We start from the raw sequence: 22,146 nt of genomic DNA, 5'->3' as shown, positions 1-22,146 counted from the left end.
AGACATGTGACTCAATGCCTGGAAAAGTAAAACAAACAAACAAAAAACAACAAAAAACATATATATTTTTTCATATATATGAAATAAAGATAATAAAAGTGTAAGAGCTAGAAAAAAACTTTAAAGCTTTACTAGAAAACAAGTGAAGACAATGTGATCCTGAAATGAAGAGACTCAACCTTTAAGGATATCAACTATTCCCAAATAAATACATTTGGTATAATCCAATCAAAACTAAAAAGTTTTCTTTTTTTAAATTTTAGCAGTTAAAAATAATTTATATAACTCAAATGATAAAATTAAGATGACTTTTAAAAAAAGCAAACAACAAAATAACAGTGAAGCAATCATTTGTCAGAGACCAAAGTATATTATGAACTTATTATAACGGGAACACAGTCCTTTTTGTCCATGAATGGGACTTCTGGGTCACTGAAACAATACAGAGGGAAAACTAGGCTCACAAGATAAAAAAAAAGGTTTATTTCAGATTAAAATAGGTATTGAAGTCAGCAGACAAGCTGAAATACTTAATGATTTGCTGACAAGTGTTTGGTTTTAAACAAAATAAAACAAAAACCAGGTTACCTTACCTCAAATCTTACCTCAACCCTCTAGAAAAGTGCAGCTGGATTTTAGGTTTAGAGAATTGGCGCTAGAGAGACATTACAGTGGTTTAGGCACTTGTCTTGCATGCAGCCAATCTAGATTCAATCCCTGGCATCTCAAATGGTCCCCCAAGTCCCATCAGGAGTAATCCCTGAGGACAGAGCCAGGAGTAAGCCCTGAGCACCACTGGGTGTGTCCCCAAAACAAAAACAATGCCCCCCAATTTTAAAAAACACTACAGAAAATTAGGGAAAAAAGTAATAAATTATTCTTATAATCTCAAAAACAGTTAAATAGCACTGTAGCATTGTCCTCCCATTGTTCATCGATTTGCTCGAGCAGGAACCAGTAATGTCTCCATTGTGAGACTTGTTGTTACTGTTTTTGGCATATCCAATAAGCCATGGGGAGCTTGCCAGGCTCTGCCATGTGAGTGGGACACTCTCGGTAGCTTGCTGGGCTCTCTGAGAGGGGCAGAGGAATCAAACCCAGGTCGGCTGAGTGCAAGGCAAATGCCCTACTTGCTGTGCTATCGCTCCAGCCCAACAGTTAAATAAAGGGGAAATAATTCATAAACTAATCAAACTATAAAATTCCTGGTACAAAAATTTCCAAAATGATAGACAAAAATGACAGACAAGAGTAGAGTATTTTCAAGGAGTAACCATCATGTAAAACGGAATTAATTCCTAAAAATCAATATAAGAGACAAATAGTCCAACAAAATGATAAAAGAAACACATACATATGTAAGTGGCGCGCGCGTGTGTGTGTGTCTGTACACTTCTCACTGAAGGCAAAATGCAAATAGCTTTAAATATAGGCATAAACCCCCTTCAACCTCAACAGCTTCTATGAAAATGTTAGCTAAAAAGACTTTTTTTTTCCCTCACAAAAAATTGGCAACAACTTAACAGGCTGACAACACTAAGTACTGTTGACAACATGAGAAGGCATACTCACCCAGTCTCCTGCGGGATGGAAATTGCTAGGAGGTTTGGGGAGCTAAATTTGGCAAGTGCTCATTAAAAGAGCCATATGCCCCGCAAGTCAGCAATCCTACTTACTATACATTTATTTATTTATTTATTTATTTGTTTTGGGGGCCACACTTAGTGGTGCTCAGGGCTCACTCCTGTCTGCTCTCGGGTCACTCCTGGTTGTGCTTGGGGGGACCAATTGGGATGCTGGGGATTGAATGGGGGGTTGTTGCGTGTAAGGCAAGGGCCCTACCTGCTCTGGCCCTTTATGGTACTTTATACAGAAGTTTACATCAGGATATGCCCTGTGACATTGCTTATCATATATCGTATCAAACCTCAAAATGTCCCAGGAGAACTGACTGTTCATTCCACCCTCCACCGGGCAGTGTGAAATGGAGGGATTGGGTGAGCCATGGGCAGAAGCTTGCCCAGCAGGTAAAGGGCTTTTCCTGGGCCTGGTCAAGGTGGCAGCAAGACTGATTTCCATTAGACTGTTGCTTTCAGAGTCGTTGCCGGTAAGGTAACCTTCCTGCCTGCACCCTAAACCATCAACTTCGAATCCCCCATGCTCTCCTTTGGACAACTGTGACAGTATTTCCCAGGCACTACAGGGTAGAGCTACAAAGCTGACATCGTTGTCACTTAATTGGGAAGAGGAAGAGATGAAAAGACACGAAGAGTAAAAGGTCATTTTTGGCTAAAACACAGAGTTATAGAACTTTCTAAACATGCTCACGCAGGTGAATTCCTAAAGGACAACTCCAGAGAACAGGGATTTATAGCTGTGGTCAAGGGGTCTGTTTCTGGATGCTTCCGTTTCTTTCATCCCTATTGTGCAATTTAGGCGAGTGGATTGGGATTGTTTTGAAGGCAATTAAGACAAAGGACTCAGGAAAGGCTTTGCCACCCCCTTTAAAGGCATGAGGTGGGGGACACTGTACTGGGAAAAGAGCTAATACTGAGATGACCTTTTTTTTTAAAATACATATCAGGAAAACTGATTTGCAGGACAAATGTTTGACAACTTGCTCTTCTCTTCCTCTGATTTATCTTTCTTCCCTCTGGAGTTGAAGATTCCACTCGCTTTGTCTCAGCTCGGGTGGTAGATAAGCCTCAATGGTCTGTCTTAGGTTCTCATATATATAGATATATATATATTTTTTTACTCACTCATTTTCTTTTCATTTATTTTTAAATAAAAATTTATCTATTGTAAATTTTAAAACTTTTCTTTTGGTGTGGGATCCAGACCCTGTGGTTCTCAGGAGCTTTTCCTGGCTCTGTGCGCAGGGATCACTCCCAGTGGTGCTTAGGGAACCGCGTGGTTGCTGAGTAGGCAACATGCACCGGAAGTGTCTTATTCCCTGGACTGTTTCTCTGGCTCCTCTTGTGGTTTTTAAGAAGATTCCAGGGTCCAGAGTGTAGTACACTGGGTAGGGTGATGGACCCAGTGATGATCCCTGCCATCCCATATGGTCCCCCAAGCACTGCCAGGAGTATTTCCTGAGTGCAGAGCCAGAGGTAAACCCTGAGCATCTCCGGGTGTGACCCAAAAAGAAAAAAAATCATCATCAACAACAATAACAACAACAACAAAACCCTTAAAAAAGATTCCAGTTTATATACTGCAAACAAACAAACACTGTCCTCCCGTTGTACATCGATTTGCTCGAGCGGGCCCAGTAACGTCTCCATTTTTTGAGACTTGTTGTTACTGTGTTTGGCATATTGAATACGTCATGGGTAGCTTGCCAGGATTTGCCATGCGGGTGGGATACTCTCGGCAGCTTGCCTGGCTCTCCGAGAGGGGTGGAGGAATTGAACCCGGCTCTGCCGGGTTGGCTGCGCATAAGGCAAAAGCCCTACCGCTGTGCTATCGCTCCAGCCCAGTTTATATACATGATATTAAAATAATTATTAAAGTGAAAGAGCCTAGGAGGAAAAGCGGGAAATTTTTGATCCTTGCATAATTTTAAAAAGAAAAAAAAATTTGAGTTAGCTATAATTGAATTGAAAGGGAAGACAGTGGAGAACGTGCAACACTATTGCCACCTAGTGGGAAGGAGGGGACACTGCCACAGAGGCAGCGGGTACCCAGGTCTGGTCCCTCTGCTGGTCCAGGTCTAGCAAAGCGTTCTCCCATCAATGCCTTTCAGAGAGACCCAGACCAGAAGACGACTTTCACACCGCCTCAGAGTAAACAGGAAGCTGCCACGGTGTGCAGACACAGCATTTTGTGGCTCCACAGAACCATGCAGACTACTCAGAACACCTTCTGGGCCAAGTCACCCCAAGTCTCTGGTAAGGACTTCCCCTTGAGCTGTCTGGGTCACGGGATTAGCAACTGAACAGCCTTCTATTGCTTCTCTACGATGGCAACGATTTCACAAGGCAGGTGTTTGGTGAGCTTGTTTCACAGCAGAGCACAGAGAGCCAAACAAAGGCCCTTTCCTGAGAAGTGACAGGCAGATGGGAGGACAGCAGGGCCCACAACCATCAACCATCTTACGGGGGGCCCGGGGTCAGGGGTCTGGCTGACACAGTCATTGAAAGTCACTGGAGCGGATACTGGGGATGTCCCCACCCTGTACCCTGGGGTCCCACGGGAGCTGCTTGCTGCTGGTGGGGATCTGTCTCGGCCCACTGACAATTCGCTATCCCCCTTCCCCTCTTCCCTCTCAGGGGCTTCTCAGGCTCTATCCATGCAAATTGGGTTCTGTATGGAGTTAACGCCCACCCCCCAGGTCACTGTCCACCAATGAGAGAGGAGGGAGGTTGGGCACGGAGGATCCTGAGCCTGTTTACACCCCACCCCCCACCCCTCTTCGCTCTGTCCAAGGCTGCTCAGAGGGTCCGTAGAGGCCCAGTTGCCTTTACTGTTCCTTCTGAGGCCTTTCTCACATTCTAGTCTCAAGGTATAAGACGTTTCTACGGGAGATGTTTCTCCCGTAGAAACATCTTACACCCAACCCTCCCCCCGCACCCTTAAAGGGAGTGCCCAAGCAGTGCTCTGGGGTCTGGTGGTCCCCACCAGTGGTTTCTGCCAACCGGGCTTTGGTTTAGCACAAAGATGCGATGCTGCCTGGGCCCTGCGGTGCAGAGCTGCCCAGCAGCCCTGCACCCGGGATGCTTGGGGAGCAGAGCCTGCTCTGGGCAGAAGCACACAATCAAGGCAGGGGAGGGGTTCCGGTATTGTGGGAAATAAGACCCAAGGACGGGCAGGAAGAGGAAGTGGTTTCTCCAGGAGCACAGAAGGCCGGGATGATGGGAACGCACACACGGGAAGGCAGAGGCCACAGGACAAGAGCTTCCATTCTACGCTTCCAAATGTCACCATCCAAGGCCCCCTTCAGGGCACGGGGAACCTTCAGGGCACAGGCCACAGGCCACAGTGGTACTTGGGAATTGAGAAACTATTGTACGGAAAGACTGCATGGACTCTGCCCAGTTTAGTGCCCAGTCCTCAGAGAGCCTTGGTGGGGTGGGACTGGGGACTGAGCACAGCAGAACCGTGGGGGAGGCTGAGCCCAGCAGCATACTCTCAGAGAGCAGCAACGAACCTGCTTAGGGGGGCGCTGTTTGGCTTAAGTGGCAGAACACACGCCTTGCCGTGGGAGGCCCCAGCCCCCACACCCGGTATCGAGAGCACCCACTACAGTGTCCTGGGCCGCCCAACCACCAGCATCACCACCTAACTCTAATCTGCTGGGGGAAGGATGAACTAGCTGAACCTGTAAGCAAAGCAACCTGGCGCATGTAAGGGCAAGTGAGTGTGTGTGCGTGCTGTGTATGTGTGTGGTGTGTATGTGTATGTGTGTGTAACATGAGTGTGTATATTTGAGAGTGTGTGTGCTGTGTGTGTATGTGTATGTGTGTGTAACATGATGTGTGTATTTGAGAGTGTGTGTATGTAAGGGTGAGTGAGTGTGCACGTGTGAGTGTGTAACCTGGGTGTATATGTATTTGTGAGTGTATGTGTGTGAGTGTGTGTATGAGGGTCTGTAAGTGTGAGCATGTGGATGTGTGGATGTGTGAGTGTGCTTGAGAATGTATGTGTGTCTAAGAGTATGTGTGTGAGAGAATGCGTGCGTGTGTGTGTGAGTGTGTGAGGGATTGTGTGGGTGTGTGTGAGATAGTTGGTGTGTGTGTGTGAATGGGAATGCGTGTGAGTGTATTTGTGTGCCTGTGAGAGTGTGTATGGCTGTGTGTGTATGTGTGTGTTTGTACGTGTATGTGTGTGTGATAGTGCCCGTGTATAAATGAGTATGTGTTTGTGTGTGTGTTATATGTGCTTATGTGTGAGTGTGTTTGCACACACAGGTTTCATTACCTGATGTGATCTCAGCTCCTGGTCCTGGGCGTTGGGGGCCGAGAGTTCCTTGCTCAGCTCCTCAGAGCCCCCTCGGGCCCTCCTCCACCTCCTGGCCCTGCGGTCAGCTGCGTTGGGGGCCTCCTCAGGCTCGCTGCTGTCCGAGGTCTCCCTGCTGGCCGCCTGGGGGTTGAAGTTCACATCCAGCTCCGCCTGGAGTCGCATCTTCTGGACCGCGGGGCTCCTGGGGGGTTTCTTAGGTGCCCAGGACAGGCTGGCCCTGCCCCCTGTATCCCTGGAGGAGCCCGCCGACGAGGTCTCCGAGTCAGAGCACGTCGCCTCCAGGTTGGAGCAGAGCCCGGGTGAGGCGGTGGCGGCGGCGACGGCGGAGGCAGCTGGGGGGCCTTGGTCCAAGCCTGGGATCTGCGAGGGCTGGGGCCGGGGGCTTCTGCGCAGGCCCGAGGGCTGCGGGCACAGCGTGCTCAAGGCCTCGCTCCAGTCAAAGTCCTCCTCGCTGTCGGAGCCCATCTCGTCGTAGGCGGACGCAGTGCCTGATGCTGCTTCCAGGGCCTGGAGCGCAGCGCTCTTAGGCTTGGCCAGGAGGCGGCTGGAGGCCGGAGGGGCGTTCCGGAGGGCCACCCAGTTCCCATCAGGACTCTGCAGCAGCGGGGAGGGCCCTGGGGCAGGAGGGAAGGAAATTTCGGGGTTATCAGTGAGCCGGGGAGGTGACCGTTTGAGCCCTCCCCAGGGCTCTGCCCCCCTACAGGGCCAACAGACAGCTGGCCCAGATGGGGAAGGAATGTAGCCAGAAAGAAGCCCTGAGCACCTCTAGTGTGAACCCCCCCAAACCAAACATGTAAGTCCCCTGAGCTCTCACCAGGAGCGACCCCAAGCTCAGAGCTGGGAGCCGCCCCCAAGCACTGCATGATGTGGCCAATCCCAGATCTCTAGCCCTGAGCACGCACAAGGAAATTTCATGCTCTTGCAGAATCTCCTTCCAACTGACAGACACTAAAGGCTCTCTTGGAAACAATCACTTTTGGGAAAACGTTTTAGGAAGACTGAAAAATATTTAGTGTTGTTTTCTGATTCTTTGCACTTGGTAACAATGGAAGCTGTTTATGTTCTTAACTCTTAACTCTTTCCCTTCTGAGAGTAGAAATGACAGCAAAACCTTAAGGAGTCTACATCTGATACAGGCTATTTTTATGGATAATTTTTTGGTTTTGTTTGTTTTGTTTTGTTTTTGGCCCAGACCCAGCAATGCTCTGGGCTTACTCCTATCTCTGCACTCATAAATTACTCCTGGTGGTGCTTAGGGCTGGAGCGATAGCACAGCGGGTAGGGCGTTTGCCTTGCATGCGGCCGACCTGGATTCAATTCCTCCGTCCCCCTCAGAGAGCCTGGCAAGCTCCCCGTGGCGTATTCAATGTGCCAAAAACAAGTCTCAACAGTAACAATGAGTCTCGCAATGGATATGCTACTGGTGCCTGCTAGAGCAAATCAATGAACAACGGGAGGTCAGTGCTACAGACAGACAGTGCTATGGTGCTCAGGGAACCATATGGGATGCTGGGGATCAAAACAGGGTTGGCCGTGTGCAAGGCATACACCCTGTACACTGTACTATTACTCTAGCCCCTAGTCATCTTTCTTGATTAGGGAAATGGGTCTAGATGGTGCCATGGATTGAAAATGCTATTAGCATTAGGGCTGTGTGCCTGCCTCCATGGTCATTGTGTCCCGGGGAACCCAGGTGTGAGAAGGTGAAGAAGGGAGCAGAACTGGGCATCCTTGCCCAGGGAAGCTTCCTGGGCCTTGGCCGCTGCCCTCCCTGAGTGCCAGCCTTGCCCAGTCTTCTGATGTGACTCCCAGAAGGCAGTTCCACCCACCTGAGCTTCTTACTCTGGGACATCACTTGACCCAGAGCTCTATAGTGTAGCTTGAGTCACAGGTATTGAGGCTTGGGAGAGGCATTTGATCACTGGTGTAGAGGTGGAAAGTTCTAGATTCTGGCTGAAGGAGCAGGAAGCTTGCCCCTCCAAGGGCAGAGGATGCTGTTGGGCTGTGTTGGTCCTGCCAGGAGGACCCTTTCCTGGCCCCCTGCATGCAGCTGGGGCCGTGCATGGTGGTGGGTGCGCGTGGCGTGGTGGACAGGGCCCTGGAGGTCTCCAGGCACTTCTCCCCCACCTCCAGACCCAGAAGCAGACTCAGAGGCCCCAGAGACTGGCAGATCCACGAGGAAAAGAGCATTGCTCCCCCTCATCCGTGCCAGCCAGAGCATAGCTGCCCAGCACCCATAAAATAAGCAGGCTAGGGTGGGGTCATGTACACTGTCCAGTGCTTAGGGGTCTCTTAGAACACACACTAGGGTAGAGTGGACACAGGGAGAGCCAGAGGAGGCCAGGGAGGGCCTGAGAGGTTGGACTGGGTGTCCAGGCCTGCCCAGCGGCTTCATAGGGCTTATGGTTAGAGCACCTGTGAAAATGTCACCCTCCTCTGTCAGGGGCCAGCCCAGAGGCCGCGAGGCCACCACACGTCCCACTGGAAGCCCCCTGCCCCCCCGATGCTGCTCTGAGCTTACCTGTGTCGTCCAGCCGGTCGATGCTCATCCAGCTGCCCCTGGCCCTGTCCTCCCGCGGGGGCAGGCATGCACCTTCCAGTGACCAGGCCTGCTGGGCCTCTTCTCCCGGGAAAGAGAAGAGGGGCTGGGATTGCTGCGGAAGAAGAGGGGCCGGGGTGAGGTCACAGGGGTCAGTTGTGGGGCGGTGTTGGGGTCAAAGCTTCTGAACTGCAGAAGGTGGGAGGAGGCCTGGCTTTGACCTGCCCCTGGTATGAGGAGTGAAGTGGGGGTGATGGTTTCCTGGGGTCCACCTGCCAGCTGGCTGGGTCTCCTCTAAAGTCTGAGAGATGCTGTGGGCGCCCGCCAGAGCCAGCTCCCCAGGCCTCCCGAACCAATCCCTCCCCCCACCACACACACACACACCAGTGGCCCCATGGGAAGCATTTTCCTCTTGGGACCACTAGACTAGCAGACGGCTGAGTTCCAGTCCAGTGTGATGGCTCTGCAGGGCTCACAGCCTGGGTGTTCCGTCCACATCCCCGCATAGGGCACCAGATTCCCACCTGGTTCCCAGAATCAGGAGAGGAAAAGGAGCTAGAGACGCATGGTTCCAGGTTTATTTGGCTGACTACCCCTTCTCAGGTAGAAAAAAAAAATCAATCAGCGTTCCCTAGTAATCTGCCTTTTTCAGTAATCTGCCTTTTTCAGGTGGACAGAGAGCGTCCCTGCATTCATCGGAGTTTGCAGGGCTGTTCTGGCACCTCTGGGTGTGTGTGTGGGGTGGGTGGGTGGGGTGGGGTGGGATGGGGGACTGCCCTTGTTGGTAGATGGGGCTTCATCTGACGAACGAGACAGGCTGGAATTGTCTCCTAGGCATTCCACAGCTCTAACCTATGATGCATGGAATTTCATCAAGCGGAAAGAGACCGATGTCTTCCGGATTTTTTCTCTACGGAACTCATCTTGTGTGGCTGATGATTTTGCTCTTTTGATTTTGGTGGATGAAAGAGGCCGGGGGTAGAGCTCAAGGGAGATGGCAGTGGCTTTTACAGTAAGAAACTCCCAGTCTCTAATTCGGGCTCACTGAACTCACTGTCTCCACCTGCTGGCAGAGATGCCAGCCTACAGCCCCCCCACTGTGACAGGGGAGCTCTTCCAGGTGTGTGTGTGTGTGTGTGTGTGTGTGTGTGTGTGTGTGTGTGTGTGTGTGTGTGGAGTGGCCTCCTGGGGAGGGAATGAAAGCTCTGTCCTCTTTTCCTATACTTAGCTCCGGTTACATCTTTTTGTTTTGTTTTGTCTTTGGGTCACACCCAACAATGCTTAGGAATAACTCCTGGCTCTGCACTCAGGAAATGGTGCTTGAGGGACCAATATGGGATGCCAGGAATCAAACCCAGGTTGGCCCACATGCAAGGCAAATGACCCGCTCACAGTACTATTGCTCCGACCCCAAGTTGCATCATTTTATACTACACTAGCAATTAAGGAAGTAGAAATAAAAAGAGAAAAGAACTTTACAACGGTGCTGTGGGACGCACCGCACTGGTAGAGTGGCTAGAGCTGGGGCTCAGCTGTTCTCTGGTTCCGAGGCCATCTCAGCTGCAGCCCCTGGGCCAAGTAACTTTTCTTGTGAGATGAGGAAACCAGGTTGCTCCTCCCACACCCAGGAACTGTGACATAAAGTTTGAGAGAAACTCAGGAGAACAGCAAACACCAGCAGCAGGATATCTGGGTGATAGGACGGGCTTCGCGGAGCTAGGAATCTGGGGAGAGGATGAGGATGCAGTAGCCGTGCCCCGAGAAAAGATCATTCAGAGGGAGAAGGACAGACATAAAATGATTGCACTCATTTACAGGATATATATATATATATATATATATATATATATGTATATATATATATATATATATATATATCTCAGCATGAGACTAGAACTAGGAGAGTAGAAAACGAGGATGAGGAGGACTGGTCCATGGTTGAAAGCTCGCCCCCAGTGGGGTGGGGGGGCAGGCAGTTAGGACAGTGAAGGGACCACTAAGATAATGTTAGTTGAAAATGATCATTCTGGACAAGAACTGAGTGCAGAAAGGAGGTAACGGGATATACATGAGAAACTTTCAGTACCTGTACTGTAAACCATAAAGTACAAAAGGGGGGAGGGAGGAGAGAGAGACAGAGACAGAGACAGAGACAGAGAGAGACAGAGAGACAGAGAGACAGAGAGAGGTGCCTGCCATAGAGGCAGTTTGATGGAGGGAAACTGAAACATTGTGGGTGGGGAATGTACACTGGTGAAGGGTGTTGGAACATTCACACAAATCTCAAATCATCCTGTTATTCGTCGATTGCCTCGAGCAGGCCCCAGTAACATCTCCTTCATCCTAGCCCTGAGATTATATTCAAGGCTCTTTAGGAGAATGAGACCCATCATTGTTACTGGTACTTGGCATATTGGGTACGCCACAGGGAGTTTGCCAGACTCTGCCCTGTGGGGGACAACATTCAGAAACCTGCTAGTTTGTCCAAAGTAGGAATGAGATAATAAGATGTTATAATAAGTTGTTCCGGGAGCTGGTTTTTATAGTCATGTACACTGGTGAAGGGTGTTGGAACATTATCTGACTGAAACCCAATCATGAGCAAGTTTGTAACTGTGTATGTCATGGTGATTCAATAGAAAGAATTTTTTTCAATAATTTTATTTATTTACTTATTTATTTTCTTTTTTGGGTCACACCCGGCGATGCACAGGGGTTACACCTGGCTCTGCACTCAGGAATTACTCCTGGCGGTGCTCAGGGGACCATATGGGATGCTGGGAATCGAACCCGGGTCGGCCACGTGCAAGGCAAATGCCCTACCTGCTGTGCTATCTCTCCAGCCCCCTAGAAAGAAAATTTTTAAAAATTCTTTTAAAAAGGAAAGATCGCTAAGGACCGAGGGCACCACTCCTACCAGCATGGGATTTGCCTGCGGGAGAATCCAGCGTAGAACTCCCCGCCAACCCCCCACAATCCCATCAAGCTGGGCGTATTCCTGCGCACCAGCAGGTGTGACCCCAAAACTATAATTAAAAAGTGTAGCAAAACCCCTTTCCCCACTTGCTATTAGGAGAAAGATGAGTTTGCAAAACCCAATCTGGACCTTTACAGCTGCATATCAGGCTCTCAGCTCAGCCAGTGCTGGATCTCAGCTTACCCCCTCCCAGCGACCGAGTACAGACCAGTTCATAAAGGGCCACAGGCTGACTGTCGGAGGTCAGGGAAGGTCAGGTCAGAGCCCAGGAGGAATGAGCTCTCCCTTAGGAGAGCAACCAGCTTCCGTGCATCAGCTCAAACAGGCCATGGCTGTGTGTTCCCTAGTCCCAAGCTGGCTGGGGGTCCTGGGCTTCCTTGGGTTTTGCCCCACTCGACTGTCAACATGCTACTGGGTTTTCTGTTTGTTTTTGAGCACACCATCTTGTGTGCAGGGATTACTCCTGGCTCTGTGCTCTGGAATCACTCCTTGTAGGGCTCAGAGGAGTTTGTGTGGTTCTGGGGATCGAACCTGGGTCAGCCATGTGCAAGGCAAGTGCCTGACACATTGTAGTATCTCTGCAGCTCCCACATTTCACTGTCTCATTTTTGTCGTGTGTCCCTACCAGACTGCAAACAACAAGGAAGCTGAAGGTCTGTAACGTGATAGGACCAGCTCCTAGCATTGCTATAGAACACCAAAGAATGTCTGTTGTGGAATGAAAATGAGATTGGGTGTGGTTCTGAGGTACCTGACTTTTTTTGGTTGTATATTACTCTCTTGGATAAAGTTGGAAAACGAGAGAAAGAAATAGGAAGCAACCCCCGGAGTCATACTGGGTTGGAGGCCACGTACACACACACATACACACACACACACACACACACGCACACACGTGTCGAGGTCAAGTGACCGTTCATCCAGGTACCACACCCATCACTCTGCGGGGCACAGCTCTAATTCTAGGATCCTGAGTGGTTCTGAAGCAGAACAGGGCCCAGGCTTGTGGGAGTGGGCATTCAGAAGCTTGCCGTGTGCTGACTAATTCCTAGACTGACAATCAGAGACTTCAGAGATGGTGCTGCTGGCCCAGGGGCCAGAGAAGTGAATAAAAATGAAGCAAAAAATTCTTTTATAGAGGATACCAGCAGTGGGGTGTGGGGTGGGGTGGGGGTGGGCCCATTCACAGCACAGCTTGACCTAGGTCCAGCGGGTGGTGCTGGGGGCCACGATGCTGCCCCCTCATTGGGCAGTCTCAGCTCGTGTCCTAACACTTGAGCCGTCTGCCTGACCCCAAAGCGTCTTCGCTGCTTTTCCTTACGTCCTAACGTGTCCACTTCCCTCCAGACTGAGCTCTAGAAGGCAAAGTGATCTCTCGGGTCACATTCTGGGTCTCATGTTTATGGTCCAATTTGTAGGATTAGAACCTAAGCGTGCCCTTAAGGAGCCGGTGGGCAGCTGGCACAGTCTGAGCGCAGCCTCACGTGAGCTGTTTTCTCTGCATCACCCAATCTGTCTGTAGACTAACAAGCTTCTCCCTGTAAAGCACCGAAATATGTTCCCAAAGAGGGAAAATATTTAATCTCTCTTTCGGCACTGGCCCAAATGGGATTTGATGTGTGCACAGAGCTGCCCATCAGAGGTTTGTGAGGTCAAGTCAATGGGATACAAGTGCTCACCGTGTCTATAAAAGCCAGAACCTAGAAATGAAAAGTCCCTTACAGGACCAAACCGGTAAGACAATCTCGTGTTTTTCATGAGCGTCCACAACACCCGGTTTTCATCTCTTATTTCAGGCATTTTAGAGTCTCTTTCAATCCCTGTTTCATTCTCTAGAATAAACTTCGTTGACAATCACAAACGGTCCCCGAGAAACATTCAACGGGTCTCCGGACTCTTAACTGCTATGCTCTAGAATTTCTGTCCGGGGAAGGCTGCAAAAGCCCCAGTTCCGGGACTAACAGGCTGCAACGAGCACACAGTCCAGCAGATGGCGTCACAAGAAAGTGTTTACTAGCACACATTCAACCCCTGGGTTCCTGGAAAGTGATTGAATTACTTGAACGATTTTTTTCACCCTCACTTACGGTGGCTTTTCCCTGTGTCCACCCTTTCACTCCCATGCACAGTTTCCTTTATCATCCCTCCCTCTGACCCAACCCCAGGGTGCATACAAAGAGCAGAACTAGTGACATCAGGGAGAGTTACACTTTCTGTCCATGAATGCCCAGGGCCCTGGGGAGGATGGCGGAGTTCCTGGGTCCAGGGAGCTCGCATGCTAGCAAAGTCTTGCCAAGATGGACGCAAGCAGTTCGGATTTCCAACAGCCCCCTCTCCAAGTGCTGAGGGGTGAGGGGCTGACTCAGAAGTGGGCGAATGCCTGAATCATGAGGGACCTTGGCACGAGGGGGGTGGTGGGTGTGTGCTCAATCTCAGTCTTGCTCACCTGTGCCAAGGCCAGTTGCTCGATAAGTATCCGTCCAAATAGGAGCAAGTATTAAGCTCCACCAGGGAGTCATGCAATGTCCCCAATTGTTCTCATCCAACCGGAATGATGTGGGAGTCAAGTGAAGTCAGGTTGACGTGTTTGCCCAGCAAATGAGTGGTCAGGGGGGCAATGACCTGTGAGTACGGTTAGCCTGGACCCCCATCACTGCTCGCTCAGGCCTCTTGGGGGCCCGTCTCTGACCTCTGGAGAACATTACCTCCTGTTGAACCTCTCCAGCCTAACTGGACCCCACCACTCACACCAGCTGGCTCTGAAGTTTAGGGGGAAAACAGGCAGGCAATCATTCCTTCCTTCATAGCTGCTACATCCCTGCATGCCATGCATCTCTATAGGAAGGGGGCATGGGAGCACCGATTGCTCCAGCGAGCCTTCTTGCCAGCAGGGCAGGCTCTCTGACGCATGCAACACAGCTTCCAGATAATCTCGACTATCCAGGAGCCCACCTAGAAGCCAGGAAAAGAGGGTATTCCTTACCCAGGGCAGAGAGGCAGAGGAATCAAGAAGAGGGTCTCCTGGGGGTTGAACACGGAGACCACGCTCGGCGTTTGTAGCTGTAGGGCCAAGCGTAGCCAATAGAGAGGCTTTAGCTACTAGACTGATGTCATTCAAGACAGCGAATGTGAGAGAATGATGGTGTGTGTGTGTGTGTGTGTGTGTGTGTGTGTGTGTGTGTGTGTGTAAGGGAGAGGCAAACAGAAGAGATGCAGGGACTCAGACAGACGTGGCTGAGTCACCCGGTGCAGTATCTGCCTGGCCCATGCTGGCATCCTCCTGATTATCTTATTACGAAGCCGCTATTTTGCAAACACCAACCCCCACCCACCCCGCCCAAAGGGACAGGCTTTCAAGGACCCCTGCGCAGGGGCCTTTGAGGAGATGACATCTTCAGGCAGAGACCCACACAATAGGGAGGAAATTAAAGGGAGAACAATTCCCCTGCACTTTCTTTCAAGAGAGCAGACGAGAAAGGCTGTTTTGAATGGGAACGGGCTGAGTTTGGGTTTCGCAACAAAGCCCAAGTAGCTGTCTGCAGCAAGGGGCTCCTGTGTCCTATTCCCCGAGTCCCCCGTGTCTCTGGGGAAGGGAGGAAGTGATGCCAGAGGCAGAGTGGGGGGCTGCGAGCACAGGCCTTGGGTTACCTCTGCAGTGTGCAGGCGAAGGCGCTTCCTCCACGGGGAGGACAGCAGTGTGTGGGATGCCCTCAGAGCATTTGGTCTGTCCGCAGATGCTCGGGTTCTAGTCTGCATCTGGTAGACCTGTGGGGTGGAGCTTGAGCAGGGGATTGGGATGTGCGTGCGCGCGCGCGTGTGTGTGTGCATGTGCATGTGTGCATGTCTGCATGTGTGTGTGCGCTTGTATGTGCATCTCTGCGTGAGTGCATGTGAGTGTGTGTGCATTTGTGTACGCACGTGTGTGCATGTGTATGTGCGTCTCTGCGTGAGTGTATGTGAATGTGTGTGCGTGTGTGTATGTGTGTGCGCGTGTGTTTGTGTGTGCATGTATGTGCATGTGTGTGCGCGTGCGCGTGTGCATGTGTGTGTGTGCGTGTGTGTGTGTGTGTGAGCTAGGATGAGAATGGCTGCAGGGAGGTGGGAGATCTCCCTCAGCTCCAAGTTTTCCCTCCGGACTGCCCCATACGGCACCTGATCAATATCCGATCTATTTTCCTGCTCTTTGTTTGCCATGCCCTCCTCTAAACCCGGAGAGCAGCGAGAATGACAGAATTTTCCAGAATGATAGAAATGCTCTATCTAATGCATAGTGACCAGGGTTGACTGAGCACTTGAAACGTGGTCAATGTAATGCTAGAGAACCGGCCTTTTCATTTTTATCTTCCTGTGACGTATTCAATATGCCAAACACAGTAACAAGTTTCAAAATGGAGACGTTACTGGGCCCGCTCGACCAAATCGATGAACAATGGGAGGACAGTGCTACAGTGATTAACGGAAAGAGAACTGGCCACTGTGTCTTGGGCACATGGGGTGGAACAGCATGGCTCCACACACTCTGTCAGGGACTGCAGAGATTACAGAATGGACCCAGGTCATCTCCTGAAAGCAGCAGCTACATCGAGCTGCTCTTCTTCTTTTTGTTTTTTGCTTTTTGGGTCACACCTGGTGATGCACAGGGGTTACTTCTGGCTCATGCACTCAGGAATTACTCCTGGTGGTGCTCTGGGGACCATATGGGATGCTAGGAATCAAACCTGACTTGCATGTCGGCTGCATGCAAGACAAACACCGTACCCACTGCACTATTGCTCCAACCCCTACATTGAGCTTTTAAAAGTTTTTAATGAAAACAAAACCCAACAACTTGGGGTTCATATCCAACCGTGTTCAGGGTTCATTCCTGGAGGGACTTGGGGGACCATATGTGGTGTCAGGATCGAACCTGCATTGGCCACATGCCAGGAAGGCTCCCTGCCCACTGCACTCTCTCTCCAGCCCCCTAGATCCAGGGCTACAGGGCTGGGGAAAAGGTCTCCTCTGCTCCTCCTCCCTGCATAGCTGCAAGCCTTTCTCATCTGTTCTCTTGTGTGCAGTCAAAGCTCTAGTCTCAGTTTCCTCACTGTAAGACTGGCCAAGAGTCCTTGTGTCCCCACCTTGAGCTGGAGAGTCAAAAGAATAGCACGTGCTGGGCACTGTGGCCCATAGCTGCTCCCGTGCTTCTCTGGGAGCCTCAGAGGCAGCCCAAAGGCCCAGTTCTGTGTCCTTTGTGCCCTGCACCTCCCTGCATGCTGCTGGGGCTACTCAAACAGCAAAGCATTGTACAGGCTGGGGTAGGGACTCCCTGCAGTCCTAGAAAGGAACCCCGCACTCTGCTGCCTTCCTCTCCTTGGACACAGGGCTGACCCACACCCCTATGTCCTGTCTACGTTCGACCACTTGGTGGCGCTGTAACGTGCCATTCAGCGTATACTTCGCTGTTAACTGCAAAACTGCCAGGCCCCCTGACTGCAGGGAAAACGACCTTGCCCCACTTCCCTTGATGCAACCGTGATGATAATTCCTTGTCTTAGGATGCCTTTGCTCCACTGTTTGCTCCACGTCATTGCTGTAGGGGATGCCATGATGTAAGCGCCCCCCTCGCCCCACTTTGCTAACGCATAATACTGAGCATGCACCGAAAGTTTGCAGAAATGAGTTTGCAGAAATGCCCTGGAAAAAGGGCACTTGTGAGAGACCTCCCCCTGTTCCCTGCCAACGTTCCCAGACACTCTTCCTCTCTGGACTCGACCCACTGGTGAACAAAACCTCCTTATTTCCAAGCCTCTGTCTGGGTGTTCCTAGTTAAGTAGACTCCTGGCATCCAGTAGTGGGACCCCGGATGAACACCTCTCCATTTCAGTGAAGCCAGGGAGCGAGGTTGCAAGCACACACTGACCCTTAGTCAGTGACCCTTCGTCACTGGACTCACGGTGACTCTTTTCAGGATGAATTTGTAAAATTGCCTGTAAGGGTGCCGGGGGCAAGGAGGGAGGGCAGGGCGGGTTACAACAGTACTAAGCGCTTGTGTGCATGCTTGACCGCCAACACGCAGGCCTCCCAAACACCACTGGAAGTAGCCTTGGTGACCCCTAAGCACTGCAGAGAGCGCCACTGCGGTGGGCCCCCACCCCCACCCCAATGCCTATAGCCGTCCATCTGCATTTTTCCTAAAAAAATGTCCATATTCTTCACAGTTGAGTTGATCTGCTTTCCAGCCCCAGGTTCAAGGATGGTGTCTCCCACCTAAGGACAGCAACTGTGTGACAGCTCTGTCCAGGCACGACGGGGACTCACCCAGAGGGAGGTGGATGCATGGTGGCCTCCCACAGCGGTGGAGCTCCCCTCGGCTGCCCCCTGGGCGCTGCAGCTCGGGGCTTCTGACCACTCGGGCTCCTCACCGGCCAGCTGCTCACTCTTGCTCTTCTGTTTTCTGATGATCTGGAGAGAAGAAGGGGAACGCCAGGGCTAAGTGGCCGGGAGGCCTCTGGAGTAATTTGGCGTCATCTTTGATTTTTTCTTTCTTTTTATTTTGTCATAAAAACACTTTGTTTTGACAGAGCCCACCAGCCTGCTTTGATCCGCTTCATGACAGATTCTAGCCTAGAACACTTCACAGCCCTGTATGGTTCACAGATGATGATGCACACAGCTTCTAGTGCTTTTTGTGCCAACCATGGGCTGGCCTCTGGGCTTGGACCCCACATATCTGGCCTGGGTAGACTTCTGCACTCTCATGCTCTATCCTCAAAGATGAGAGACGGGCACAGAGAGGTAAAGCTATAAAGTGAGGACACACAGCTCCTGAGGAATGGAGCTTCAGGCGGTAAACCCCTGGTTTAGGAAGCATCTGGAAGAGTCCTCGGGGATGATTTCAGCTCATTGACACCCCACACTAGGCTGAGCACAGCCGGTTGGACTTAATGAGTCTATTTGTATAAAGGTCTCTGGGCTCCCGGCTTCCAGCAGGCACGGACATAGCTGAGAAAATGCAGAGGCACCAAACGGGCACGCTGCCTCATGCCTCTTAGGCAGCACAGGAAGACGGGGCCTGGGGCTAGGAAGACAAAGAACTGAGCTCAGTACCTGGTGGCAGGGCAGGGCCAGATGGAGGCCCGTCCCCACTGCCACAGACCCATGGGGTTTCAAGATTGTCGCAGCTCCCCTGGCAGCCCCCTCTGCCATCCCAGCCCCATCCCAGCATTGGGCATTGGATATGTGTGTGTGGGGGGGAGGGGGCAAAGGGCACCGGATTCTCGAGTCCCAGCTATCCTGGGATGGAGCTGAATCTGGATGGACTGTTCACTGAACTGGGATTGGATGAGACATTTGGGGGGCTGAAGTGGAGAAGGGACATGAATGGTTGTGACCAAAAGGGGAAGATGAATCATTCAACACTCATCCTATGACCCTTTGTCACATGACTCTGCAGCCCAGTCCAGGCCACCCCCCGCCACCCCGCCGTGCAGCTCAGGTACCCTCCATTGGGCCCACAGGAAGCAGAACATTAGGACATGACTGTGGCCTGCAGCTTGCGATGGAGTCACAGCAGAGACCTGAGAAAGAGAGAGAAACTCTGGGATGATTAAATTTTTTTTTTAAAAAAGGAGATTTTGGCCTTTGATTCTGGTTCCTGACACAGAGCTGCAAATCTTTGGAACTGCAGGTGGGAGAGTAGAAAATTTGTGATGCTCAAGAGAGAAGAGGGGACGAAGGCCAGTGAACAGAAAAAGCCAACTACTGGAAGGTCAGAAGTCTACGCGGTGTGCTCAGTCACACAGGAGGTCAGGTTGAGAGGTCAGTAACCCAACCAACCATGACCACCTCAGCGAGACATGGAAGAATCCACAGAACAAGGAGACTTTGGGGAGAGCAGCACAGCTAGGGTGCACATGCATATGCAGACAAAGGGGGGTGGGCACAGAGGGGCTGGGGGGCTCTGTGTGCACTTTCCACGTGCCTCATGCTCCCACGTCTCTTCTGACTATTCACTTGTATCCTTCAATTCACTCACTGTGAGAACTGAGCTTTTGGGGAGACTAGAAAGTTCCTTAGGGGATGCCAGAATCAGTGGATGTTTGGAGAGAGAAGTAGTGTTGTGGGGGTACCTGAGACCTGCTTCTGCCATCGGACTAGGGGGTTGTCTGTGGGACTGAGCCTCCTGACTTCTCAATGCTGGCTCTGTGTAATTGGGGTCAGAACTGAAGTGGATTGTAAGATCCACAGTAGGGTTTGGTGAAGTTCTTGTTGACTAAAACGGGGGGCTAGTTTCTTGGTAGTGATGAGCTGACACACCTGGCCAGGGGCTGCTCAGGGCATGGAGGGCATTTCCTAAGCTTCTTCAGTGACAGACTACTTGGGAACTGTGAGGGGAAGAAACATGTTCTCTTGCTCTGTCAGTCAGTCAGTCAGTCAGTCAGTCAGTCAGTCAGTCTGTCTCCTCTCCCACCTCCACCCCCAATCTCTCTCTCTGTCTTTCACTCTCTCTCTGTCTCTCTCCGCCCCCCTCTCTTTAACAATGGTGGCCACACGTTCTCTCCAGCTCCCCAAGGCCCCGGCCCTGACAGGGCAGGTGCTCGGCGGCTTCTGGAGGCCAGAGTCCACCTACCTTTTGCAGGATGGTTGTGGCCAGCTCCTCAGTGAGCTCCTCCTTGTGGTCCCGCAGGTAACTGGCCTCGTTCTGCTTGTCCTGCAATGGGAGGGCAGAGTAGGCTGAGCGTGGGCTGAGTTGGCACTTCTGGTGTGTGTGTGTGTGGGGGGGGCATCTGTATTCTCTTTCCTGGACTTCCAGACCAGAGAGGCCTAGGTAAGTGGACGTCCTCCAGGTTTCCTGTGCACTTTCTGTCCCCAGACCCTGCGCTGTCCCCTGGTGACCAGGACCCTGGCAGGAGAGGGAATGTCCTACCAGGCTGTCCCCACAGGCTTCTGCTTTGGAAATGGCCTCCTCGATGGCCTCTTCTGCCACCCGCAAGGCGACAGCCAAAGTGTCCATCATGCTATGTCCTGGGCAGGAGAGAGAACAGAGAGCACTGTCTGAGAGAGAGCAGTGAGCCAATGGTCTCCAGGTGAGATCTCTCTAAAGCAGGCATGCAAGCCCCTGCCCCTCTGCTCCAAGAACACACTTTATGTGATTCTCTGAGAGCTGCCAGATCCCCTGTCATGACTCCAGCCACTTGGTTCGCTGCTTCTAAACTGAGCTGGTTTCTGGGAACCCCCAAGGACGTCTCCTTTGAAAAGTCTTCTCAAATTTCCACCCTCCCATCGCTTCTGGTCTGGATGACCTTCTGGGTCTGGGTTTGCTTTGACAAGTGCTGAAGAGGCTCCATTCCTCAGGACCCCTCAGAGTGTTCTCAGAGAGCAAAACTGGACCACACCCACCATTGTATCTCCTCACTAACCAGCACCCCATACCCCAAGTGGCTTAAAGATCACTGAGTAAAAGGACTTTGTGCAAAGAAATGGCAGTTCCACGGTGCCCTTCTCAGAGAAAGATTGCTTTACTTTGTGCATATCGATGAGAACAAATGTTCTAAAGGCATGGGCTATGCCTATGGTTTAATGTAAATAAAAAATACTTGAAAGAATTTGTTGTTGATTTTTTTTGGAGGGCCACACCTGGTACCCAGGGATCATTCCTGGTGGGCTCAGGCGACCATATGGGATGCCAGGGGTTGGGTTGGCTGCATGCAAGGCTAGTGTCTTACCGTATTACCATCTCTCTGGCCCCCTTTGGAAGAATTTTTTTAGACTCTAAATCAGAAGAGCCTGGCAAGCTATCCATTGTGTATTCGATATGCCAAAACCAGTAACTACAACTGGTCTCATTCACCTGACACTGAAGGCTTCACCGACATGGCAGCACTGAGAAGGATGAGAAAGGAGAGGCCGGCAAAATCTCAAGGCCAAACTAGGCTGCCACAACGAAGGAAGACAACCCGAATCGGACGTTTACATTTGAATAGATGTGGCTCACTGCCTGCAGTTTCTATCTTCGTTGTCTACGCACCAACATCTCATTATGATGAAAGAGAAATCGAGAAGTCCTACATGGAGCTAGAGAAGTTCTATAAAGAAGACCACACCTTCTACAAGATCATTGTGGGTGATTTTAATGCCAAGATAGGACTGAGAAGATCAGCTGAAGAACTTCACATCGGGACCCAGGGCCTAGAATGGAACGAACAGGGTGAGAGACTGTCTGAGTTCATCATGTCGACCAAGACCATCCATGGTAACTCACAGTTCCAGAAGGCAGAATCTAAATGATGGACATGGGAGTCTCCTGGTGGACGATTCCACAACGAAATAGACCACATCATATTCAATCGACGGTTTTGCCTGACCGATGCCACTGTTGTCCCAAAATTTTGAACGGGATCGGACCACCGTCTCCTTCGTGCAAAATTCTACTTCACAGAGCGGGGAGAAAGGGCTGCAAAGTTCAAAAAGAGAACTCCCAGAATGACCACCAACTGGGAACTCTTTGGCACTATTGCGGCAACATGGGAAGATGCCATTGTTGACAACATTGACGAGGAATACGATCGACTGGTTCAGCACCTCCATGAATGTGCGAGGAATGCCAAGAGAGAGCCACAAAAAATCGCCTATCTTCGAAAACTCTTGAGCTAATTCGCCAGCGTGGTTTGGCGCATGCCTCAGGCAA

At 51.0% G+C, this 22,146-nt stretch overlaps 1 protein-coding gene across 2 annotated transcripts in view; it reads right to left on the bottom strand.

Annotated features, from left to right (window-relative positions):
• Positions 1-22,146, bottom strand: part of MYRIP (myosin VIIA and Rab interacting protein) — a 360,073-nt gene that overhangs the window by 60,341 nt on the left and 277,586 nt on the right. For both annotated transcript variants that reach the window (XM_056129423.1, XM_056129424.1), the window contains exons 6-10: positions 20,386-20,483; positions 20,089-20,169; positions 17,778-17,921; positions 8,486-8,618; positions 5,923-6,578 (exon numbers count right to left, since the gene is read on the bottom strand). In XM_056129423.1, the coding sequence (XP_055985398.1) occupies positions 5,923-6,578; positions 8,486-8,618; positions 17,778-17,921; positions 20,089-20,169; positions 20,386-20,483 (1,112 nt within the window). The remainder of the gene's footprint in view (positions 1-5,922; positions 6,579-8,485; positions 8,619-17,777; positions 17,922-20,088; positions 20,170-20,385; positions 20,484-22,146) is intronic.

This window comes from Sorex fumeus, unplaced genomic scaffold (assembly GCF_029834395.1).
Source record: "Sorex fumeus unplaced genomic scaffold, SorFum_2.1 ptg000072l, whole genome shotgun sequence".
Lineage (NCBI taxonomy): Eukaryota > Metazoa > Chordata > Mammalia > Eulipotyphla > Soricidae > Sorex > Sorex fumeus.
This window is presented reverse-complemented; position numbering and strand designations above follow the sequence as displayed.